The 23,485-nt window shown below is 59.9% G+C and overlaps 1 protein-coding gene across 1 annotated transcript in view; it reads left to right on the forward strand.

The window, feature by feature from the left end:
* Positions 1-597: 597 nt before the first annotated feature.
* The window catches only part of WWC3 (WWC family member 3), a 50,270-nt gene continuing 27,382 nt past the window's right edge, over positions 598-23,485 (forward strand). The window contains exons 1-6 of the mRNA XM_004689839.2: positions 598-700; positions 4,280-4,483; positions 12,681-12,757; positions 13,678-13,757; positions 20,160-20,289; positions 22,745-22,891. Coding sequence (XP_004689896.1) covers positions 685-700; positions 4,280-4,483; positions 12,681-12,757; positions 13,678-13,757; positions 20,160-20,289; positions 22,745-22,891 — 654 coding nt within the window. The 5' untranslated portion in view covers positions 598-684. The remainder of the gene's footprint in view (positions 701-4,279; positions 4,484-12,680; positions 12,758-13,677; positions 13,758-20,159; positions 20,290-22,744; positions 22,892-23,485) is intronic.

Here is a 23,485-nt window from a genome sequence, read left to right on the forward strand (position 1 = left end):
CACAGAACGGGGCTTTGGCTCTAGGGAGTCGGCTCCGGAAGGCAGGCCGCGTCTCCGAGGTGTCTCCTCGAGCCTTCCCGCCGGCTTCTTGCCTTCGGGGGTTACTGCTGAACTTAGAGGAAACCTTGCAGATGCATTTGAGAGGTTGAAGCCGGAAGGATCACAAACTGAAAGTTGGGGGGGCCGGCATGTGCCTGGGAAACCAGAAGCAAACAGAGGCGCGCGCCCAGCTTTGCGGAAGAACCACAGGCCATGCGCTGCCTCGTTAAACACGAAGGCGCTTGCTTGACCTGTTTTGTAACCGTCAGTGTCTGTTCTCGTTGGTATTTAAAGTTGCCCTTTGAGACAGTAACGCTTTTAACTGTGAGTTTCCCGATACTGTTACTGGCTACTGGTTCGGCAAAGGTGGCGAATCGAATGGATGCTCCGACGAGGAGTTGAAGCAAAAGCAGGTGCTTCACCAAGGTCCTGTGTGACTTTACCTTACAGCTGAGTTCTGGTTACCTTACAGCTGAGTTCTGGAGTCGGTTGCAGCACATGAGTGAAGTAGACCTCATCCTCAAAGGTGCTTTCCTGTTTTTATTTTGCAGGATAACGAAACCATTGACCTTTGCTGATTGTGTTGGGGACGAACTTCCTTTGGGATGGGAAACTGTCTACGACAAACAAATTGGAGTTTATTACATGGACCACATAAATAGTGAGTAGCGTCACATCTGAATTACGGATCGATTGAATTTTCATGTTGATCTCCAAGAAGTCGAAAACCATAGAGCAAAGCGGTCGGCTCTTCGCTGCAGCAGTTAACTGGATTTTGCGACCATAGCCTGCATTTTTCCTTAGCGGAGTCTTCCGAAAGGAAATTCAGGAAAGCATTTACCTCGCTGTGTCTTGCTCAGGACTGCGTGGAATACGTGGCCTGGAGGCTGTTGATATGTCAATAAGGAACACGTTTCTTGGGCAGTGTAGACATAGAAGAAAATACCTCTCGTAATGAGAAGGTTGTTTCTTGCAAAGTGCAGCTTTGAACGTCTTGGAGTAATAAATGCCCGCGCGTTACCCTAACCTCTTTCCAGCTTGTACACCGAATCTTGGCCTTGGCACACCAGGCGTGTGGGGTCTTTGTGGCGGGAGGTGCTGTGAAAGCCACAGTTCTGCTAACTCCTTGGGGGCGCGGCCAGGCTCCTTGCTGCTTTCTTTCAGCGCTGGTTCTCAGCCTGGACCAGCTTTGCCTCCCAGGCACGGGGGTGGAGGTGTGCGGCAGGCCCCAGGGCAGAGACCGGCATGCCGCTGACACCCCACAAAGCACAGGGCACAGGGCGTGTCACGTGGAAAGTGAGCCCACCCCGTGTGGCCATCAGGCCGAGGGGGACACTTCCATTTCTTTCTGGGTCTGCCCTCCATGCCTCACTGGTGGCTTTCTGTTTCTTCGCCAGCCTTCCTCTGTCAGCCAGCTGGAGACCCTTGCTCCCTCAGAGTCACGCTTTCTGGCCGGTTTTCATGCTAGCTTCCCCCGCGTTTCTGTCTCTTTACTGCCGCGGGCCTTCGAGGTGGACCTGCCACCCCCTGGACCAGGGACAGTGCGAGGCCTCGGGCCTGGTGCTGTGTGTGTGAGTTTGTTTCAGGTGTCTGACCATCGGGGCTGGCAGGCCGTTCCCATGGGCGCGACCCCTCTGGCAGGGAGGGCCGTGGCCCGGGCCGGGCACGCGTGTACCAACTCTATGGCCAGGTGCGGCCTTCCCAGGCCCAGCTGTTGTTGCTGTGCGCCCTAGGCATCTGCCTTACACAACGCTTCTGGAAAGCCTGCTGCTGAGCCCAGGACCCGTTCCGGCTCGTCTCTCTCGTAAACCCTACCTGTTCATCCTCCGTGCCCCCCCGCTTCAGGGGATCCTGCGGCCTGCCGGCTTGCTGAGTCACCACCAGCATTGTGGAGTGCCTCTCTGTGCTGGCCACTATCTTTAGGCCCTGGGGACACAGGAGAGTGAGCCCCAGTCTCCACCCTCCAGGTTTCCACACCAGACTCAGAAATGCCTGTGAGCCCTAAACTGAGTGGTTCCGAGCATGGGCGTCACTGGGAGCCCAGAGCACTGTGGGCCACCGTGCCTGACAGAGGAGAGCCCGCGAACGGGGCGGGGTTGGGGTGGGGGGACACGACTTCACGGCACACCACCCCCTCTCTCTGAGACCTTTGGGGAGCCCTAACTCTGTGTGTTTGTTTGTTTGCAGGGTGAGAAAGTTTATTTTTGTTAAAATAATTTGTACATGGGCCAGAAGACTTGCTCCCGAGACCCCGCTTCTGACAGCTCAGCTTTAAATCTTGCAGGGACTGCGGCCAAGGAGCACAGCGTTAAAGTCGAGGCTGCGCGGCTCATGGCCAGGGGCTGGGCTGTGCTGGACAGAGTGCGGCCAGCGTGGGCCCTGAGGTGTGCTGTGGGTGCTGCAGGCCGGGCGCTGGCACTGTGTCCACCCGCCAGGGCCACGGAGTCTGAGACCTGCTTTTGTTGTGTGTGTGCTGAAATAGACACAACGTGAAATGCAGCCTTTTCATCATTTTGAAGTGAAATTCACAGATGATGAAATTCGTCGTTTTCAAGTATTCAGCTCACTGGCCTGTGTGGCACTCACAGTGCTGTGCGCCCACCTCCTCTCTCTTGCCCCAGAACATCCTGTCAGCCGCAGGTGAAGCCTTGAACCCATTAGCAGTCACTCACCACCCCCCGGGGCTCCCAGCCCCGGGCAGTCCCCTGGACGCCTGCGCAGAACAGTTCCTCTCCGCGGACTGCACAGCCTGTGACCTGTTCGCCTTCTCAGCCTCAGCCTGTGCGGGCGCGCGTGGCTGCTTTGTTCCTGGTTAGGCCTGAATGTGCCCTTGCGTGCACGGCCCCGCTTTATTTCACCATCCGTCAGTGCCCCGGCCCCAGGGTGTTTCACCTCTTGGCTGTAGGGAGGAATGCAGCCCGAGCGCACCGACAAGGTGTACCTCGTCGCGACTGTGCTGCAGATTGACCGGCGGGCCCTGCAGCCTGGGCTCTCTGCAAGGCGCTTCTGTGATATCGCCAGGAAGGGGCTGCAGTGCAGAGGTGGCCTTCCCCGAGTCTGGGGGTCCTGTCCTCCCGCGGGCTCTGGCTCTGCCCGCTGAGTCAGGATCTCACTGTGGGGAGCACGTCTACAGCGCCCGCCGGGGCCTCGCGCTCGCCTGCGCGCGCCCTTACTGCTGGCCCTGGCGTCGGGCTGGGGGGCCCGAGGATGTGCAGCCCACCGGGCCTGGGCCGCCTTCTAGGGGCTCAGGGTTTGGGTGGGAAGCAGAGCGCGAAGATTGGGCTCCAGCTGGCGAGAAGAGCGGCCCGAGCCGTGGCGCAGAGCGGGCAGAGCGGGCAGAGCGGGCAGAGCGGGCAGAGCGGGCAGAGCGACCAGGTGCCTCTGCCGGAGGCGTGGAAGACGCCGGGCCCCCGCAGGCTCCAGACAGAGCGGCGGCATTTCCGAAGCGGGGCTTCGGTGCGGCCACGTGTTCAGAGGACGCTGGTGGTGAAAGGAGCAAACTAGACGCGCGGTGCCAGGGCCGCGCCGGGCCTCGCGGGCACGCGGAGCCGGGCTTGCTCCCTGAGGAGCCGAGGGAAGAGGTCGGCGGAGCAGGCGGCCACTGGCGCGCGCCAGGGTGGGCTGGGGGGCACAAGTCAGGAAGCCGGCGCCTGTGCGGGTCGGGATGATCTAAGGCGAGCGGGAGACGAGCACGGTGTCCTCACTCAGGTCTCGGTCAGGAATCACCAGTGCTTGGTGACCCCCTGGCATCTGGGCCGGGCGAACAGCGGAGGGTCCTCGGAGGCTCTGCCCCTGGCGGCCCAGAGGGTGGATCGGGGGGGTGCTCGTGCTTGGAGAGGGGGCAGCTGCTGCTGGCTCCGGGGCTGAAGGGCACGGCCAGGGGTGAGCGGGCTGCTGTGGTCCGTCCAGGTGGAGGCGCAGCCAGGATGCAGCGGGCAGTCTTGGCTGCTCAGGAGAGGGCTAGACACCACAGGGAGCTTGCAGCGCGCCCTCCGGAGGCCAGAGTGGGGCAGTGGACAGCCGAGGACTGTGGGGCAGGGAGGGGGTGAAGAGGGCGGTGAGCGGGACTGGAAGCCATCTGTCCACAGAGGTGACAACGGAAGGAGTCCCGCACCTCAGGGGCTCTGTCGGCCGACACTTCCGCGGTGTGCAGGGGGCAGTGAGCTTGGTGCCCGTCCGCTGGTCACGTGGCCGCAGCTTTCCCTTTTCAGTCACTCGCCTCCTTCCCCTTTTATTTCAGAGCTGACCCAGATCGAGGACCCCAGGGAGCAGTGGAGGCGCGAGCAGGAGCGGATGCTGAAGGAGTACTTAGTTGTGGCCCGGGAGGCTCTCAATGCCAAGAAGGAGATCTACCAGATCAAGCAGCAGCGCTTCGAGCTGGCTCAGGAGGAATACCAGCAGCTGCACAAACTCTGTGAGGACGACAGCCGCTCTCACGCCAGCTGTGAGTTGACTGTTAACGGTGGTTGCCACGCGTGACGCTCGCAGCCCTCTCCGCTAGGCCGTCTGCAGACACTGCACTTTATTTGGGCACCACAGCGCCACACAGCCCCTAGTGACACGCTGTTAGGTGACCAGCGGCCCCCCACCCCGCCCCGGAATCAGACGGTTATGCAGCAGCCTCGCCCTTAGCAAGGCCACGTGTGGGCCTCGCGCCCAGGCTCTGCAGTGGGGGAGCCTAAGAAGGGAAGGTCCCCGCCCTCACAGAACCTACCTTTAGCCAGGAAGGTGGATGCTAAACCAGCACACAAATAGAATTTGAGGTCGGGGCGTGAAACAAGCCCTGTCCCACGTGGCCAGTGTGGAAAAGGCTTCATGTGCGTGCGTGGGGAACCTGGGAGGCCCTCACAACTGTCTTGCGGAGCTGGAAGCAAACCCTCGGGAGCCGGCACACAGGCATCACGCCGTTATCTGGGTCTCAGGTGTGCAGCGTGCAGAATCCGCATGTGTACAGGTTCTATGAAATTCACCACGAAAAGTCCAAATCTGCCTTTCCAAACCTAGGCACCTTTTTCTCAATTCACCCTCCCCTGTCCTCGTGGTAAGCACCTACTGCTCCCATAGTATAAAATTCATTTCGTTTAGTTCATCTGTTGATTTTCCCCATCTGCTGCAGACGAGTGAAAAGCATATGGTGCTTGTGTTGTTCATTTCATGAAGCAGGACACCTTCTAAGTCCATGCATGTTAGTGCCGACGGCAGGGGCGTGTCCTTTTTATAGCTGTATAGTATTCCAGCGTGGACCAGGCCAGCCGTCAGCTGATGGGCACTGCTATGGGCATCTCTTCTTACTGCAGCTACTGTTGAAAGTGAGTCAGCCAGACAGGCTGTGGAGAGAGGGGTGGGTGTTCCTCTCTGTGGTAGGAATTTAAGATATTTCTGTTCAGTTGAGAGCATGCCTGGACTTGGGTATAAGGATATGTTGTTTGCAGGTTATCTTATCTGCTGTTCTTCAGATATTGGTGCTACTAGTTTTGTTTTGTTTCAAGTGGCCATCAAAACACAAGGGGTCAGCTCCGGGTTGGTTTCTTAGCTCTGTAATCGGGCTCTCTCGTGTCTTTTTCAAAGTTTGCTGTCAGATGAAACTGGCTCATCGCATGAGTTGGCAAGAGTTTGTGTAGGACTGTATTGATGTTTTCTTAACCGTTTGATGGAACGCCCCAGAAAAGCTGCCTGGACCCGGAGCTCTTTGCAGCCATGTCTGTCATCTCAAAGTCAATACCTTGGAGATGCAAGACTATTGGATTTTTCTCGATATTTATGTTTTCAAGGAATTTTTCTGTTTCTTCTAAAAGTCACTACACTTTGCTACGAACGGTCAGATAGTGAATGTCCGAAGGTCTTCATCTCAGTGGCAAGCACTCAACAGCCAGAGACTACATGTCAGAGAATGTAGGCAGCTTATTCTGATAAAAACATAAAGACAGGCCACGAGCTGGATGTGACCTGTGGGGCCTCTGCCGGCTGCTGACCCGAGCTGTCAGGTTTGTGAGTTTTGGCATAGGCGCGCCTTCGCCACGCCGGAAACGCGTGCAGGCTCTGAGGCGCGTGCTCGCACCGGAGGTGGTGTCCGTGATCATTCCTGACGTCCAAAAGGTGTGTCTCCTCTGGCTCAGTGTAGGTCAGCTTGGCTGGTTGGATGTATGTTTGCTATGAACTGGCCGTCGACTTTCCCCCCACCCCATTTCCTGCCTCTTCTGTTTTATTGACGTTTATTCTTTCTTTCTGGTTCTCTTTGGTTTGACTTTAGTTTGTTCTTCCTTGTCTAGCTTCCTGTAGTGGAAACTTAGATCGTCAATTCTACGCTTTTTAAATTTGCCTACATACTTGCTAAGGAAAGCCTCACTGCACCCCACAAATTCTGGTTTTTTCATTTTCATCAAGCTCAGATGACTTTTTCATTTCCTCTGGGGTTGCAGTTTTGACCCATGGGTGCTTTAGAAGTCAATTGTGGGACTTTTCCGAGATGTCATGTTTTCGATTTCTAGCTTGATTCAGCTGTGGTCGGGAAACTGCAGTAGGCGTGAGCTCAGTCATTTGGATTCTCTTGAGATGATTTTTCTGGCCTGGTCTGTGGTCTCTCTTGGTGATCTCCTGGGCTTGAAATCCTGTGGGCTTGGTGCCCCACAGTCACACCTAACTGAAGAAGGACATGGCGGGCAACCTTGGCAAGGGAGTTTCTTGCCAGCGATTTGGAAGAACAGTTGGGTCGGGAGTTTTGCCCCATGGCCGGGCCACTGTGGCCCAAGTGTAGAAGCTGAGAGCAGACGTGTGCCCCTACGGCTGCGGGCAGGGGGTGGCGGCCGCAGGAGCTGTAGCCGGGGACGCCTGACGCCTGAGGGTCAGTTTCCGCGGCCTCCCACCCCCGGCACTCGGGCACTGGGCACTCGGGCACGCTGGGAACGCCGCGCTTCGGGAGTTTCTGCATATGCCCAGTGAGAAGGATGCAGCCTTTGAAGTGCTTGGGGAGCTCCGGGGAGGCGGCGGCTCCTGCGGCGCTGGCCCGAGCGCCGTGCTGTGCTCCGTGTGCGCACCGTGCGCCTCGCATTCCAGCGCCCGGCCCGCCGGGCCTCGGCCGACGCGGTCTCAGCGTCTGCGGGAGCAGGTAGCCTGGCGGCCACGCTGGGCCTGCCTGTTCGCACGAAGGGCTGGAGCGGCCAGTGGGTCCTGCTGGGGCCTATCAGCCCCGCAGGGAAAAGACTCTGAATGGAATCTGGGAACGGAGCCAAAGTGTTTCTCGGGTTGCTCCCGTCCCTGGGGCTTTGACCAGGCTCATTCAGTTTGCCATTTAGCCCAACTACCAGTGACAGCGAGGGCGAGCTCTGGTAGATGTGACGCGAGTGACTTATTTCTGGCCACGGATGAAGTTCGGGACAGAGACCCTGCTGGCTCACATCACGACCTAGCAGGTGTCTCCGACACAGGGCCCCAGAGCGCGCCGAGCCCGTCATCCCGGCGGGGGGCGTCTCCCGGCTCTGCTACTGGGAATGGAATAACATTTGGATTTATTTCCCATCACTTCCTTCACTGGCAGTGATTCAAAGTGAAGGAAGCAAAATGGAATGAGCTGGTGTTTTTATACGCATGGTTATGATTGCAGCATTATGAAGAAGGTACGTGCTGTTACCGTCCTCGGTCACAGGAGAAACCGAGCACTGAGCAGGCTGCATGGCTGCTTCGAGGCTGTCCCCCAGTGAAGGGAGAACTTGGACCTGACGCCAGAGCTGTTCGTGTGTGGGCTCCAGTGCCCCGTCGCTTCCTGGCCACGGGAGAGGCGGCTCCAGACCCGGTGGTGCTTTTGGGAAACCTTGTCCCCCCCGATTATAACGCGCGTCCTCCGGCAGTGTGGCGACACCAGGGGCGTGTGGGAGGGAGGACACTTCCTGCTTCGGGGCCTCTGCTGCCCAGCTAGCGTCGCTCACCCCTGGAGTTCCTGCGCGGTCCCAGACTGCCCAGTGTGCATGCTGGGCTCGCCGTTTGTCCCCAGTGGCCGGCCGTAGGGGCAGGTGAGGCAGCAGTGGAGAGAGAGGGGAGTGAGGAGCGAGAACCTCCACTGGGGCAGAAGGGGGCAGGCTGGGCCTGGGGTACCCTCTCGCCCACGCCCTTCGCACGTTGCCCCTCGAGGTGTGGAAATCACTAGAGAAAACTCTTTTCACTTAAAAGGAAAGCTTTGCTGTCAGTACTGGGCCATCTGGTAGCTAAGGATCTCCAGGCCTGGAGCATCTCTGGCCCTGACCAGAAGAAAGTCAGATGCTTCTCTGGGTCTGACACACGCGGCCCTGCGAGAGTAGGGCACGCTGCCCGCTTCGCTCACGTGAAGCTGCGAGCAAGCTCCCCACGCCTCATTTGTGCTTTCTTTTTTCTTTCTTTCTTTCTTTTTTTTTTTAAATAAAGATTTATCTATCTATCGATGCACACAGAACTGGGGTATAGACCAGAGCTGCAGGGCCAGCGAGGGGATTCACCAGAGAGCAGAACAGGTGGGTGGACTGAAACCCACTGCTGAGGGGAGCAGTGGGAAGACAGGAGAGGCCTGGGATCGAACTCGCACCAAAGCAGCTGCAGCCAGCTTGCAGGGCTGCGCTTTCACCCGTTGGGCCGCAAGGGAGGGCCCTCTTGGGTGCTTTCTAGAACATGGCGCTGCACCTGCTCTGGAGTGGAGTGTCCTGAGAGCCACCGGTTGCGCTGCTGCGGCTCCGGCTGCGGCGCTTCCCCTGCGGCGCTTCCCCTGCGGCGCCGCTGTCGCGGGCTCTCCTCTGCCCGGGCACAGCGGCTACACGCGCTGTTTCGGAAACATTTTCTCTGGAGTTGCACTTCTCATACTTTCTGAGAAACTCAGGCCTCCAGATGGGCTCGGATGAGGTGTGTGGCCCTCTGCACCCTAGCCTTTGAGAAGAGTTACTGTCCGGGGTGGAGTCTGGCCAGAGCCACAGTCAGCAAACTGTAGGGCTGGGGGCTAAGTGCTGTCCACCCTGCGTGTTTGTCAGTAGAATCTACTGGAACATGGCCACATTCCCCCCCTTTGTCTTGATTGAGTCAGTTCACACAGACTGCCTGGCCCACCAAGCCAAGAGCATTTTATGATCAGCCCTCTGCAGTCTCCCCCTCCCCTTCAGCAGCGGTGTTCCACCCTGGGATCTCCTGTTACCTGGGCCCTGGCCCCAGGGGCTTCAATTTTATTGGCCTTGAGTAGGCCCAGGGGAGTTTTCAGCTCCCTAGGTGGTTCCCAGAGTTGAGATCCACTCCTTGTGCCGCTGGGTCTTCCAGCAGCCGGAAGAGAACTCGGCTACCCCGCCCTCTGGAGCCAGTCGGCACCAACAGTCTCTCTGGGTGGCTGGGAACGAGCCGGCTTATCTCCCATGGGAAAGTGCTGACCCGCCCTGGACTCTTGGGGCAGGTGGTGGAAGCGCTGACCTTATCAGGCGTCCGCCCTGCCAGCATTCTTTCCGAGGTTCCAAGCCCATCCCACGACCGCCTCCCCTCCTCTGCTGCAGGGCTTCTCGTCTCCTATCTAGGTCAGGATAAGGCCGCAGTCCAGCCACTCCGCCTTTGGTTTTCCTTCGCGTGGACATGTCGGAGCAGGCAGGAGCCCAAGGATCGGGAGCTTTCCTCCAGGCCAGGCTCCGTCCGTCACAAAGGTCGCAGCAGAGCACACACGCCTAGCGAGAGGTAGTCTCCTAGGCCTGGTCTGGCCTCGGTGGCATCTGGTGTCACCCTCGAGTGGGTCCCTTTGCTTTCGGGGGCTCCTTTGCTTATGCTTTCAAAGAAAATGCCTCGGCCTCCCTGGCGGCCACGGCTAGTGACGTGATGCCTTTGCGGTCGCTCCCGTAATTGGTGCCTGTCAGCAGGGAGCTGGCAGCGCGGCCGTCCTTTCTGCCAGTCTTCTCGGCCCCTCGAGCCACCCGGCAGCGCCGCTGCCCAAGGGTCTCAGGAGAAGGCCGAGTGCGGGTGGGTCCTTGCTGCGCGGAGGAGGCCGTGTGTGAGAGACAGGCGGCCGGACAGACGCACAGATGTGTATGTTCCCCCTTCAGACCCCGAGCGCTAAGCACGCAGGGTCACTTGCCCGTGGGGCCGGGGGGCCGGGGGGCATGCTTTCGTACGTTGGAAAATGCAGTCACAGGACCATGGGCCGCCGACCCGAGCCCCCTGTGATGGCCCAGCGTAGCTCAAGTCGGTGCAGTCGTCTTTGATCTGGAGAGCCAGGGAACACAATCACCGTCTCCACACAGATGTTATGAGCATAGATGAAATAGCCGTGAGAGGCACCCTGTAGGAGCAAGGCCTCGTAATTGGCATTGTCGTGGCAGCTAACCGGCGACCTTGTCATTACGGTGTCCGGAGCGATAGGGTGTGTGAGCGACGCCTTCGGCTCTTCGCTAGCTCTGCCCACTCAGCTCTGCACGCCAGAAGGAAGCCGCGGAGGGGGGCTTCTGGTCTCTGTCATAAACCCGGAGGCCGGAGGCATGTCTTGACAGGGAAGAGAAGCCTGTTTCTGAGCGCTGCGAGGTCCGTGCTGGGAGGCCGGCCCGGGCCCGAGCTGTCCCCGCGCTCCGGCGGGGGAGTAAAGCCACAGCGGGGCTCAACAGCCGAGCCGACGGGCTGACGCTCGCCAACGCTGGGCTCTCGAGTTGCCTTTTCCCGCCGTCACCCCTCTTCTGGAATTTTATCCCTCTAGAGGCCATAGCAGAGGTAACGTTACGCAGGTGGAACCCCCACGAGCCTCTTGTGTCCTGTGGCATGTTGCAGCCGCGAGGGGCAGGAAGGACAGGAAGGAGCGCCCTGGCCCACAGCAGCCCTCGGAGGTGGCCTCGGCGGCTCAGTGATGTCCCAGCTCCTCGGGCTCCCCTCTGGGGCTGGGTCTCCCGGTGGGTCGCCGACAACCCAAGCTGTCAGCGCCGGGGCGCGGGCTGCCAGCCAGTTCCCATGCCACCCGCTGCGTGCCGCCGGGCCGTCTGCGAAGCTCCCCCGCGGCGCGGCTCACTCAGGGTTTTGTGTCAGCGGTTTGAGAGTACTGTTGCCGCGTTTAACATCGCGGGTACCTTCCCTGGGCTCGGCCGCGGGGCCCCTTCCTGCCCCGTGGCGCTGTCTCCCTCAGGTGAGCTCGCGAGGAAGCGGGGTCGGCAAGCCTTCGGCTCCTCTGCTCGGTGTCTGGTGCACACGTGGGCAGCGCCAAGCTCGGTCCGGGACACTTTCAAGTCCAGGAGGTCAGTGGGCAGATTTTATAGAAGTGATTTCTGCCCATTAAGGGCATCGCTTGAGGTGTTGCTTTTATTACTGATCTTAGATGAAACCGAAGGCAGGTTGGAGGTTGCTGGATTTGGAAACAGTTCTTCATTGCTTCAGAAAGAATTCTATTTTGGAGGCATTTTGCTCCGTGTCTTCCAGAGATTATACTACTAAATATAAGAATTTGAGATAAAATTGGCAAATGCTTTGATGCATCAGATATTTATTTCCGGTAGATTCTAGTGGTTTGAAAAGTCTGACTGATGGAGGCTTAAGTAGATTTTCCATAGAGCTATTTTTTCAAGGCCGAGCCATCTGAGCTGCTTGAATGAACCCTGAATGGGGTTGTCGCTGGGCGCAAGCCTGCCTTTGCGCGTCCTCCCGTGGAGAGCGGGATGACTGGGCCTGGCTTCCGCGGGGCGCCAAGCTGAGCAGCGCTCGGCCTCTGGCACCCGCATCCCAGGAGTCCGAGAAAGGCTGGCGGCGCAGCAGTCTGAGCTGGGGTCGAGCCGGGGAAGGGAACCCAGGTGGCTGGGAGGCAGAGTGGCCAGTGTGGGGTGACTCAAGGGTGAGGGCCGAGCAGCACCCCTGCACCCCCAGGAAGGGACGCCTAGGGAGAGGAGACACACGCAGACAGAGGGCAGAGGGGTGCTGGAGATGAGCCCACCTGCTGCCAAGCGGCCCCAGGACTGGCAGGAGCCTGCAGCTCCTGTGTGCGGCCCGTGTCCGGCGCCGCGGCCAGCCGCCCCGCGAACCTCAGCTGCGCCTGCAGAGCTGGGGTGGTCGCGCGCACCGCGCCGTGGGAAAAAGCACTTAGCGGCGCGATGTGTCTCAGCCGCACAGCCGTCGGAAACAAGCTGCGGAGGAAGGGCAGGGCTTCGCTTCCGTCGCGGGGCCGGGCTGGCCAGGGCAGCCGGAGCGAAGCGCGGCCTGCAGAGCCCAGGGCGCCCGAGCACGCAGGCCTTCCCCGTCCACGTCTTAGGTGTTTCCCTTCTGTCCAAATGTGCTCGTGCGGAGACCATGGCTCTGAAGGCAATCAGAATAAATCTCTAGTGCTGCAGTCACACAGAGAGTAATCACAGGTAATTCTTTGGGCTCTCCCAATGGCTTCTGGGAGCGCGCCGAGAAGAAAGTAGACCTGGGCTTCCCTGCAGTCGACCCCTCCAAGTGGACAGGGCTTGTAACCGTAACTGCTGGGCAGTCGAAGTAAAGCTGTGCTGTAGCTCCAGCCAGGCGGCACGTAAACAGCAGGCGTCAGGCCTGAGGCTCCGGAATGTTTGCTCTGCCGGGGCCAGTGCCAGCGCGTGCACCTGAGACAGAATCCCCTGCTTCCCACGCGACCCAGCAGTCCTGTCTGTGTCCTTTCCTTATTTTAACGGACCCATTATAAAATAAACTATTTTCCTTCTGTTTAGCCTTCTCTGGATATTCAACAAACACAAAGTACGACCCACACCAAATAAAAGCAGAAATAGCAAGTCGCCGGGATAGGGTGAGTAGACCCGCAGCCGCCTGTGCTCCTGCTCGTGGCGCCGAGCGTGACGCCCGAGCAGGGCCGCGGCTGCGGCCGTGCGGCCAGCCTTGGAGTCCTGGGTTACTGCTGTTCCCCTCGGCGCGACGCTCCGTCTCCTTCCAGTGGGGGGCCGCCTCACGTTTAAACCTTACCTACCCGACAAAAGGCCACCTGTCCCCCTCCGCGCGTGTCATGGGGCTAGACTCACCCCACGTTTGGAATGACGTCATTTGGCGCCATCAGGGGTGCCCACCTTGATGCAGCGTCAGCACCCGCTGGCTGCCCCTGGCTGCTGCGTTCCCAGAGGGCTCGTCCCTCCGTGGCGCTGGACAGAGCTTCCGATGCTCCTCCGCGGTGACGCCTGAACTCTGCGCGCCGCCTGTGTCCCCTGCGGCCCCTCCTCTTGGTTGCCTGGGGAGGGCAGTCTGGTGGTGCCCTCCCCGCAAGGCGTGGGGAAGCCTTGGAGAGGAGCCACCTTTCTCGTGGTGACGCCTCCCTGAAAGCTGAGGGTGGCGGTCTGTGGCGTGGCGGTGCTCACGCTCCAGCACGCCTACTGCGAGAGACGTTAGGCGTCTGAGGGCCGCTCACCGCTCTCGCGGGCCTGGGGCGGCCCGGAGCCCCAGCGAGGAAGCGCGCCACTGGTTTCCTGGGTGGAGCCCCTGGGTGGCACGCAGAGGGAGAGAGGACGCATCGCACGGCCGTCAGTCGGTGCCCTGGCAGAGCAGCTGCCATGCCTGCGTGTCAGCAGGCGCTTCTCCCCGGCTGTCTGCGGGACGGTCGCGGAGGGAGCTGCTGACGCGGCGCTTGGACGCTCCCAGGCGCTCCCATGACAGTGCTAACAACGGTAGAAAGGATTTCGCGAAGCTTGTTTTGGAAAAAAAAATATGATTTGTCTTTAGCTTTCCAGATTAAAGCGAGAGCTGGCCCAGATGAAGCAAGAGCTGCAGTGCAAAGAAAAGGGGGTGGAGACCCTGCAAGAGTGAGTCACCCGGCAACAGAGGGAGGCTGCCCTGTGGCTTCCTGCGCGGGGTCTGGGCCGTGTCCTGCCGCTCCTTGGCTCTGCCCGTGTGCTCCCACCGTGCCCGTCACCCTCCCGAGCGCTGGGATCGCTCTTTCCCTCGACACCTCGTCCCCGTAAGCGGGAAGGCGGCACGCCGGGCCTGGACTCGGGCGGCCGCTGCCGGCGACGCACGTGCCGGCTGAAAGGAGCTGGGCCAAGTTCGCTGCCGTCGCTCACATTCTTTATTCCGAGGTGCTAATGTAAGGTAAAGGGGGGCTGTGGCGGCCGGCCCCGGGGCGCAGCTCTGCACTGCTGGGGCTAGTGACGTGTTGCAGCAGGCAGCCTCTGGCGGGCGGGGTGTCCTGGGCGTCGCGCGGTGTGGAGCAGCAGCCCTGGCCTTGACCCTGGAGGCAGGCGCGCATGCCCTCGTGCCCCCGCCTCCCAGTGTGAGTGCCAGCGCGAACGGCCCCGCAGTCGCCCAGCGTCCCCTCCGGCGCCTTGGCTCCAGGGCCGCCCGGCCCCTGCCCGCGCGTGCCGTCCTTGCAGTCGGCAGGCGCCACGAACCAAGGGTGGGGGTTGCGAGCGGGCCTCCCCGGGAGGGTGTGCCGTGTGTGTGCGGGCCCGCCGGAGGGGGAGGCTCTGTCACCCCGCGACAGATGCTGCGGGGGTGCTCACGACTCCGAGAGCAGGCGCCTTTCTGCTTCCTCGCCGAAGAGCTCTCCGGTCCCCGCTTTCCTCCTCAGGGTTTAGGGGGTTCACCTTGGCCATTTCGGGGGTGTGGACATGCAGCCCATAGCAGCCACTGTGGGGTGATGCCAGCCACGCACATGCAGGGCCCGTGCGCCGCCGCTGTCGGGAAGGGGCGTCCAGGACATTGGTCAGATGTGGCCGCCGGGGCGCTCTCTTCGGAGACGCTCACGCTTGGGTGTTGGCCAAACAGTGATCTCACCTCCAGCCCGCTGTGAACACGGGGCTCAGGTCCACTTTCTTAATGGCCCAGGGCGGGCGGCCTTGGCGCCTCCTTGTCCATCTCTTTGCGGGACTGCTGCTCCGCCTGTGGGCCGGCTGTCTCTGGCCGAGGGGCAGCCCGGCCCCTGTGGGCCCTCCACTGGGTTTTCATTGAACCCCACCACAAGCTGGGGCCTTCCAGCCTCTCTGTCGGCCCTGGGCTTCCTCCCCCGGGGCCAGCCATGCGTGTGGGCGCTTTGTCCTGCGCCGCGGATTGCAAGACGATTTCTTTAAGCAGCCTTAGTCAGGGCAGCCTTTCAAACAAGCCTGGCTTAGCAAATGTTACTTCTCCATCGGCTCCTTCTGGGCCATTTGCAGCGACACTTCCTTGCACCCACGGCCGTCCCATCATTCTGCCTAGTGCAGCCCAGCCAGCCTTCAGGCCCTCGAGGCCGGCAGCGATGCTTGTGGGCACTGTGGCCATGTCACTGCGTGGCACTGCGGCCGAAGGGCTGGGGATGAGGTGAGCAGGAAGTAGTTGCTCATTTGGGAAGTCTTCAGAGTTGCTGGGACTAGCTCGATGAATTCCCAGGAGGTTGCCTTCCCTCTGTCATTGGGCCACACCTTAGCTTTCTCTCTTGACCGGGACCCACTGCTAAAGACTTTCCACTACCGGTGCCTCTAGATTAGGCTTCTTTTCAGCGCGAGGCATCGTGCAGACTGGGCTGCACTTCCTCATTCTCACTGGCAGAGATGCTGACGAGGGTGACGGGGGTTTGGGTGGCTCAGGAAGACTCGGAGGTCCCCTAGCCCTCCGAACCTCACAGGTGTCTCCAGCCTGGCTCTGCTCCCTACAGATGTGGCTTCTGTCAGGGGTTGCCGGGCCCAGGCCTGTTTCTGCACCAGGCCTCCGCCACTCCTGCCATCTTCATTCCCTTACACGAGGACAAGGGCTAGGTGCGACCGCAGCCCAGAACAAAAGCCCTCAGGAAAACAAGCTGTGCCGGGTACTCGGGTGAAAGGGCAAATACCTACCCCTGGCAGAAAGGCTCCTCATATTGCCAAAGGCGGAGTCCTCTTGAGGGCAAGCCATTGCCAGCTCGGACAACAGCGACAGCCAGTGTCTCAGGTCCGCCTGTGGAGATTATAGAAGCCAGGGCAGGCACTATCCTCGGGCCTGCAGCTGCCATGCGTGGATGCTGGGTCTGCGCCCCTCTGCTTGCCCAAGCGTGACCCATACTTGGGGCAGGGATGGTAAGTGCCCCACTGGAAGGCCTAGGCTCACGCCCTGCCACAGCCCGGGGTTGCCCGCCCTCCCCAGAGGAGGCCAAGGAGTGGTCTGAGGAAAGGTTCTGGGCCTGGCCTGGGGCCTGGGGAAGCCAGCCCAGCTTTCCAGACGGCGCTGCCGAGAGGCAGCATTTCACAGCTGTGTCACCCTCTGTGCGGACGCTCTTCTGTGACGTGTCTCACAGGAAGGAGAGCCAGCACGGGCTCCTGTCAGCCTTAGCCTTCTTGCCAGCGGAAAGCCACCGAGGGCGTTCAGGTCGGGCTTGGATCCCGTGCTTCTGGATTCCTTACCGAGAATGCAGCCTTGGTAACCGTGGCGGGGCTGCGTGTGCTGCCTGTGGGCCCGGCAGACCCCTGTGCGCGAGGCAGCCCTCCGGGGCAGCGCTGCAGTCCGTGGACGTGGCCACCCTGTATTTTCGTCCCGGGATGCTGCCGTGCAGCGTCCTGGAACGTCCAGTGTGCTCTTTCCAGTCCCTCACTAGGAGTTTGGCTGCTCCTAACATTTTCAACTTGACTTGTTTACCTTGCCCAGCCCTCCCGGCTAGCAGAGAAAGCCATCGCTACGCTTGGGTCCAAGTGAGGAAAAAGAAGCTTTTGCATGTGCTTCTAAGTTGATGCTAGTTGTTGATTCTTATAGAGGGGGCTGGCTGTGAACACGGCTCGGGGTTAATGACAGGGCGGGGTGCGCGCGCTGCTCGTTACCTGATAACGTGCTGATTATTAAAGCCACTCAGCCCCCAAGTGGGCCTTTGTGACTGGACTGGGCCGCCCTGAAGTTTCTGGAGCTTGCGGAGAAAAGTTATCTTACTGTAACTCGTTGCCGGCCTCCAGGGACAAAGGGGAGGGCTCGGACTAGGTGCTGAGTTGCCCATATGGGCTCTGCGAGAGGATGTGCCGCGTGTGCCTGTCGGCGGGGCGCGCTCCTCTCGAGGCCTTGGAGGTCACCTGGAGATCTGGACCGTGCCTCGTGTTCCCTGCTGAGTTGTCCTGCAGCCAGGAAGCTCATTGGACACTGCGCTCTGGCGTTTCCCATGCTTTCGTTTCACCGAAGCCTCTCTGCCATGATGCCTAGAGTGTTCCGAAGCGCTGGTGTGATGGCTCCAGGCGCTTCGGAGGGCAGTCTGGCTGCCATGCCACACGGATGGCTCGCCGTGAGCGCTGCCGAGTCGCTGCTCCCGCGCTACAGAAAACGGCCGCTGTGCTGTGGGCCCGCGCTCACTCTCACTTGCATCCGTCCACACTCTGGATGCGTGTCTGCCCCTCAGTGTGAGAGTGGAGGCCTTGACCAGGGGTATGTTGTTCACCGGGCGATGACAAGGCTGGGTGCTGGCCTCCACTACCCTGTCTGCACCTCTTACTGGCTGAGAGACTTTCCCAAAGCAAGATGTCGACGGTGGAAAGTAACGGTTGTGTGGTCTGCGCACTGGATTCTTTTGGTACTGCGTCTCTGCCCCATCTGGTGGCTATCAGCAAATGACAGGAAACTTTCCTCGCAGGTCTGGGGGCTGGACGTCCAAGTCGGGATTCCCTCATGCCAAGTCAGGTGTCTGCCGAGAGCCATTCCTGGCCCTGCCTAATGGGCGTCTTCTCGCTGGCACCTGGCGGAGGGCCGAGGGGCTCTGGGGCTCTTCTAGAAGGCCCCTAGTCCCGTTCGTGGGGGCTCACGGCCCAGACCCCCCAGCCCCGGGTGCTGGGACTCCAGCAGGTGGAGTTTGCACGGGGACGCTCACACTGTGGCGCGGCGGGCGCCGTCCCGGCCGTAGCGCCTGCTCAGTGCCTACCAGCTTCCTTTAAGAGGCGCGAGCACTGTCTTGGGCTCTTAGTTCAAGTTTAAAAAAGGGAAGACAGCTCTTCGGCCGTCACCGACTCGTACCGCTTTTTTTGAGATGGAGTGCACGGAGACTCAGGACGCCGTCGCTGCGCGCACCCCTCCGTTGGCGGAAGGGCGTTAGCAAAGGGCACGAGCGCCGAGTGAGTGAGTTTTGCGGACCAGGGCGGAGAGGGTCCTGCCCTTTGACGTTGTGGCTAGGTGAAGATTGACCACAGTTGAGAGATGGGCGTGATCGGGATTCCATGTAACATGGCCCGCCCTTCCCGAAGCGCGAGCCCCCCCCGGCCATTCTGGGGGGCGCCGCGGCTGCCATGGCCATCGCTGCACCCCGAGCCTGAGCGGGCCTGACAGCAGGGCCTGAGGGCGCCGGATCTTAGCTGTGCTCCCCAGCCACTCGGCGCCGCCCTGAGCTGCTGCGTTCCGCTGTCCAATCCGGGGAGATGACGCTGCCCTCAGGAGGCTGCTGCAGGGAGTAAAGGGGCGTCGGGCGACGTCGGTGCCAAGGCCCTGCCACCAGTGCACGCGCGAGGCGTCGAGCTGTGCCAGCGCCCTGCGGGGTCGAGGGAGTCGGGCGGCAGATGCACGGGCAGTGTGTTAATTTACATAATGTCATGTTTAGGGTATCTACCTTTTCGTGTAACTATATGCTTTGTAATAACATACAAGTTTCTCCGAAGAGTACTTCAGATACTCCTGCGGCTTCGAGCTCGGGCTCTCCAGTGGCTCTCGCACATCTGTAAGCAGTGAGAGCTTCCTTTCCCAGCGGAATCTTCGCTTCCTCTCCTTGCAGATGCTGTCGGAGGGGGGGGGGGGGCAGAACGCCTGAGGCAGAGCGAGGGGGGCAGGGCTGAGGCGGCGAGGGTCCGAGCCCCTTGTGCCTTCCTCCTGGCTGAGACCCTCTCAGAATGCAGTGTGAAGAACTGCCCTAGGCCAGGCTTTTCATTCTTCTCAGAGCCTCTTGGGGAGAGGTCAGACCAGCAGGCCCGTGGCCATGGGGCTGAAACTCTGTTCTCCTCGGTGCTCCTCGGCGTCGGCTGGCAGGTGAAGGATGAGGCTGCTGATCTTGCTCCCTGAGGAGGGTAGGGGCCTGTTTCCCATCCCAGAACCTGGGGCCTCGAGGGGCTGCTCGCCCAAGCCGCACTTCGGCTTCACAGCTGCTAGAAGCCGCAGGGAAATCACCACACTCGAGCACAAAGCTGGAGCTGACAGTTAGTGTTACGTCGCGGCCTTGTCCGTGAGCGTGTCTGCGTGCCGGCGGTGATGATCCTCAGCTGGATGCTTCATTCCGGAAGAGCCGCTCGATGGGGAGAGCAGAGGCGCCCTGGCTCCCCGGCTGCTGCAGAGAAGTCCGGCTCTTCTGGCCGGGGGTTTTGGGTGAGGATGGGGTGAACCTTCCAGCAGGCTTCATCAGCTGTGTCGGTCATGGCTTGTGGGTCAGATGGGCTGTACTGGAATGCCTTTTGTCAGAGGTGAACACAAGGAGACGTTCTTACGTACATTTTCTCTGCAAGGAAAGTTGGCCACTTCCCCGGCAGATGTAGGGTTAGATGGGTGGCTTCTCACGTCGGCCTAGAGCCCTGCCTGCTTCTTGCGCTGGAGACTCGCTTCTCCGTAGAGCAGCGACGCTGGAAAGCTAGGGGCTTGCCGCTGTTTTCCGTTTTCCGGTGTCAGGCATCTCGGTGTTTCTGGGGCCTGTTGAGACGAGCAGCCCTGCACAGGGCGCTCGCTTCCAGCCCGAGCTCTCACCAGGAGAGAGCAGAATTCCACCTTCCTTCTGCTGTAGCTTTGTGCTTGCGCGATGGCCCTTCATCCCAGAATTGTGTCTGCTGCCAAGTCCCTGGGCATTTCGAAGCGTGGCGGAAGCGAGCGGCTCAGGGCAACTATCACCGAACACCCGCCGGCTAACAGTTAGTGGAAGAGGAGGCTCCTCGCCTGTGTGGTCCGGGGGCCTGGCTGCGCGCGACTCGGCCTCCCATCCTGCCCGTAGACTCACCTTCAGCAAGGACCCAGGCATTCGGTGATCAACTGGGCTTGGGGCCCTGCCCCAGGCTCAACATCTTCATGAAGGCCCCAGGGCTGCTGGGTGTTCAGAAACTTCTTCGGCCTGAGAGCTGGGGCGAGAAGCCACAGGGAGGAATGTTTCACGGGATCCTCATTTTTCTTTACTAAAACATTGGGATTGGGGGGAGTCATTTTTGAGGTATACATGACGGCATGTTGTCTGATCTGGCTCTTCACCTTTCTCCGGAGCTTTTGAGTTGTTTAACCGAGGTTATGCCCTCACCTGGAATGACTCGTTTTCTGTTCTTAACCAGAATCGATCGTAAGATGTCAAGTGCTCACACCACCTTCAAGCTGGACGAGGCACAGGCGATCATGAGCGAGCTGCGCTCCATCAAGAAGGCCATTTGTACGGGGGAGAAGGAGAGGCGGGGCCTGATGCTGGTAAGCACCGCGCCCTGGCCGTTGCGCTCCTGGAAACAGTTTGCTGGTTTATTGTTCATTCTCGGAACGACAGGTTTACTGGAAAATGAAAAGGGAGAAGAAGCGCCCGAGCAGATGCAGGCGGGTGGTCTCGGGACTGATCTGCTGAAAGCATTCTCAGTACACGTTTTCCACGTGTGTGGCATGCTTTGCGCTAAGTCACGCGTGTGTACCTTTTAAGACGTGTGTGCATTAGATTCCTACGTGTCTGTGCATATCGAGCGAGAAATATGCGCCTAGTTTTAAATAGGAGTGTTCGCTTCCAGAACTGCCGTGATAGCGTCTCACAGCCTGGGTCACTTCAGCAGCAGGAGTCTGCTGAGTCTGGAGGGTGGAATGTGAGGCGGCTCCTTGCTCGCTCTCAGCCAGCTTCCGGAGGGGCTGGCGCTGCCTGGCATGCCCTGGCTCGTGGGCGCAGCACCCTCTGCCGCCACCGTCCACGCTGCTCGCCCTGTGTCTCTGGGTCTTCTTTTGTAAGAACAGCAGTCACAGGGCTGGGGCCCGCCAGCCCCGCTGGGCCCACCGTGTCTCCGTTCCCTTCCATCTGCCAAGGCCCCGTTCCCCAGTGAGCTCCGATCACAGGCCCTCCAGGGAGCTCACAGGGCAAGTCACAGCTGTGGGGGAGGCATTCTGGCGCTTCCAGCTTTTCAGTAATTCAAAGCCTTGCTCGTCCCACTCACTCACCTCCTGTGCCTCCTTCCATTGGCTTCTTGTTCACCTCCCCTCGTCTGTGTGGTTGTTTGGGGGAAGAACGTGTGCAGCCGCCCTCGGAGAGCTGGGCCGCCTGAACGCACGCCCACCCAGTGCGCCCTGTGGTCTTGTCCCGTCCCCGGGGGCCTCCTCACCCCTCGTTGCTTCCCTTTTGTGCCCCCTGAACACCTGTGATTTCAGTTATATTTAGAAAAAGCTGTGCTTTGAGATGGACGCACGCTGTAGTTTTTGCTCTGTTAGAAAGCATTCAGTTGTTTCTATAACGGCTTTTATTTTTCTCTCAACGCGCTAAGGGGCGCCTCGCGCCTGCTAGGCGTTTGTGTAGATTCTCCAGAATGTAGCACATAGACGGCCGTGTGAAGCAAAGCTCAGACGCAGGCCCAATGGGGCAGCTGTGCATAGGCTGCCTTTGGCGGCCATGCTTGCTAAGGCCAAGACCGTGGCCGAGTCTCCCACTGCTTGCCTGCAGCTGCTTAAGATGCAGATTCCTGGGCCCCCATCGAGGCCTACTGGATTAGGGTCTTTCGAAGTAGCACCCGGAGAGCTGAGTCCTCAAGGCGTCCTGTCCAGGTTATGGCAGGTAAATGATCAATTGCCAAATATTCTCGTAGCCCTGGTGGCTAAGTGGCCAGCTACCACCTCGAGGGTGTGGCCTCGGATGAGGTGCTCCGTGGCTGTTTCTCATTTTGCCCAAGGAGCCCAAGCCCCAGGGCCCGCTCAAGCTGCCCAGCCTCCAGTGGGCCCTCCACGGTGAGGCCAGACATAGAATTGCTGGAAGAAGCTTCAGGCCCCTGCATCTTCTCGAAGAAACTCCAGGGAGAGGGCTAGGCCGCACCCTCGTCTGGTAACATCAGATCCGTTGCTTTGTGTGCCTTGCACGAACGTAACAGTGTGGACTCATCCCCGACCTCTGCCTCCGTGTCGTGCCAGCCAAGGGGCTGTGCCACACGCCGGCGCTGGTGTCTGCGGAGGTGTCTGCTGGAGATGGGCAGATCCGAAAGGCAAAAAAATGTAGAAAATCTGCTTTCGCTTTAACTTTCACTCGGAGGGGCTCCATGTGCCAGAATAGGTACTTACTCTTAAGCTTTGGTAAACCGACATCCGTATGAGATGACGATGTAGAATTCCGACTGAAAAATCGCGCTATAAAAATAGACGAGCCTCAGGAGGGAGCTGTTTCAGCTTCTGCAGAGTGGGTGCTCAGCTCTGCGTGGCATGATCTCTGTCGAGATGGGCAGACTACAGAGTGGTGCCTTGGTGGTGAGAGCATTTAAGATCTACGCTTCGCTACTTCGGAGTGCGTGATGCAGTAACGGTCACTGCGCTCACGTGCTGCCTGAATGCACTCTGTGGGGCCGGTGCCCCGCCCGCACCCCCGGGCACATCTCTGCCCCCGTGAGCCTGCTTCTGGGGAGGAGATGCCGGCGGTGTCTTTAGGAGACAGAAGGCTTCACGCCAGCGCAGGTGGTGCTGCAGTTGTTCTGTTTCATTCACATGCTGCCAGGAGGCTCGTGTCGACCCGACCTAAGTCCCTGAGAATCTTATCACAGGTGCCTTTCTTATAATTGTGATGAAGAGGGAGGTGGGGTGGCCTTTCCGCAGTGGCGAAGTCGGATCTGAGCCCGGAGCGGAGTGGCTGCTGTTAAAGGGAGAAGGGGGCGCAGCACGAGCCTCTCTGTTCAAGTCGCCGTTCGTTCCGTTCCAGAGCCTGGCCAAGCTGAGCGATAGCTTCAGGAACAGCTGCTCGCTCTCCGACCCGCTGCAGGAGCTCCCTCACAGTCCAGCCGCGTTGGGCAACTCGTTTCCACCGCAGTTCTGCGACGCTGGCTCCCAGACTGACATCGTCGGGGAGGTAGGCCTGTCCGCCGTGCCCTGAGCGTTTGCTTGAATGTTCCACCAACACCTCAGCAGTGTCTTGACCGTTGTGCCCTTCAGCTAGAGGGAATCCTTTAGAGAGCTGCATTTGAGTGTCATGTAACAGGCATAGGGCTTCTTGGAGCAGGGGTCAGCTAACCTCTGTCAAGGTCCAGGCAGTGGGTGGTGTGCAGTTACGCGCCACGTAGTGATGCCTTGGTCAGGGGTGGCTGTGGGAGGCGCCGGTCCCAAAGGCCCCACCACGCAGCCTGGGTGTGGAGCGGGCCGTGGCGTCCAGGTCACGTGGGCACATGTGTGACCTCCGCACGGTGACGCAGTGGCCTGATGGTGCCCTCCTCAGAACATGTCCTTGCTGCTAAGTGATGTGGGACTTAGCAGTGACCGTGCCACTACAGCACGAGGCAGACGGTGAGCTGACGACACAAGGGTGTGCTGCGCCCCTATAAACTTGACCTACAAAAACCGGAACTTGGCCTGTGCTGCCGCTTGCTCATCTCCGGCCCAGACCAGTGACGCTGAAAGGCTGTGACAGCGCCTTGGCCTATGCTTTAAGGCGACGCCTTACGCTTTC

This window comes from Condylura cristata, unplaced genomic scaffold (assembly GCF_000260355.1).
Source record: "Condylura cristata isolate star-nosed mole 26May11 unplaced genomic scaffold, ConCri1.0 scaffold00027, whole genome shotgun sequence".
NCBI lineage: Eukaryota > Metazoa > Chordata > Mammalia > Eulipotyphla > Talpidae > Condylura > Condylura cristata.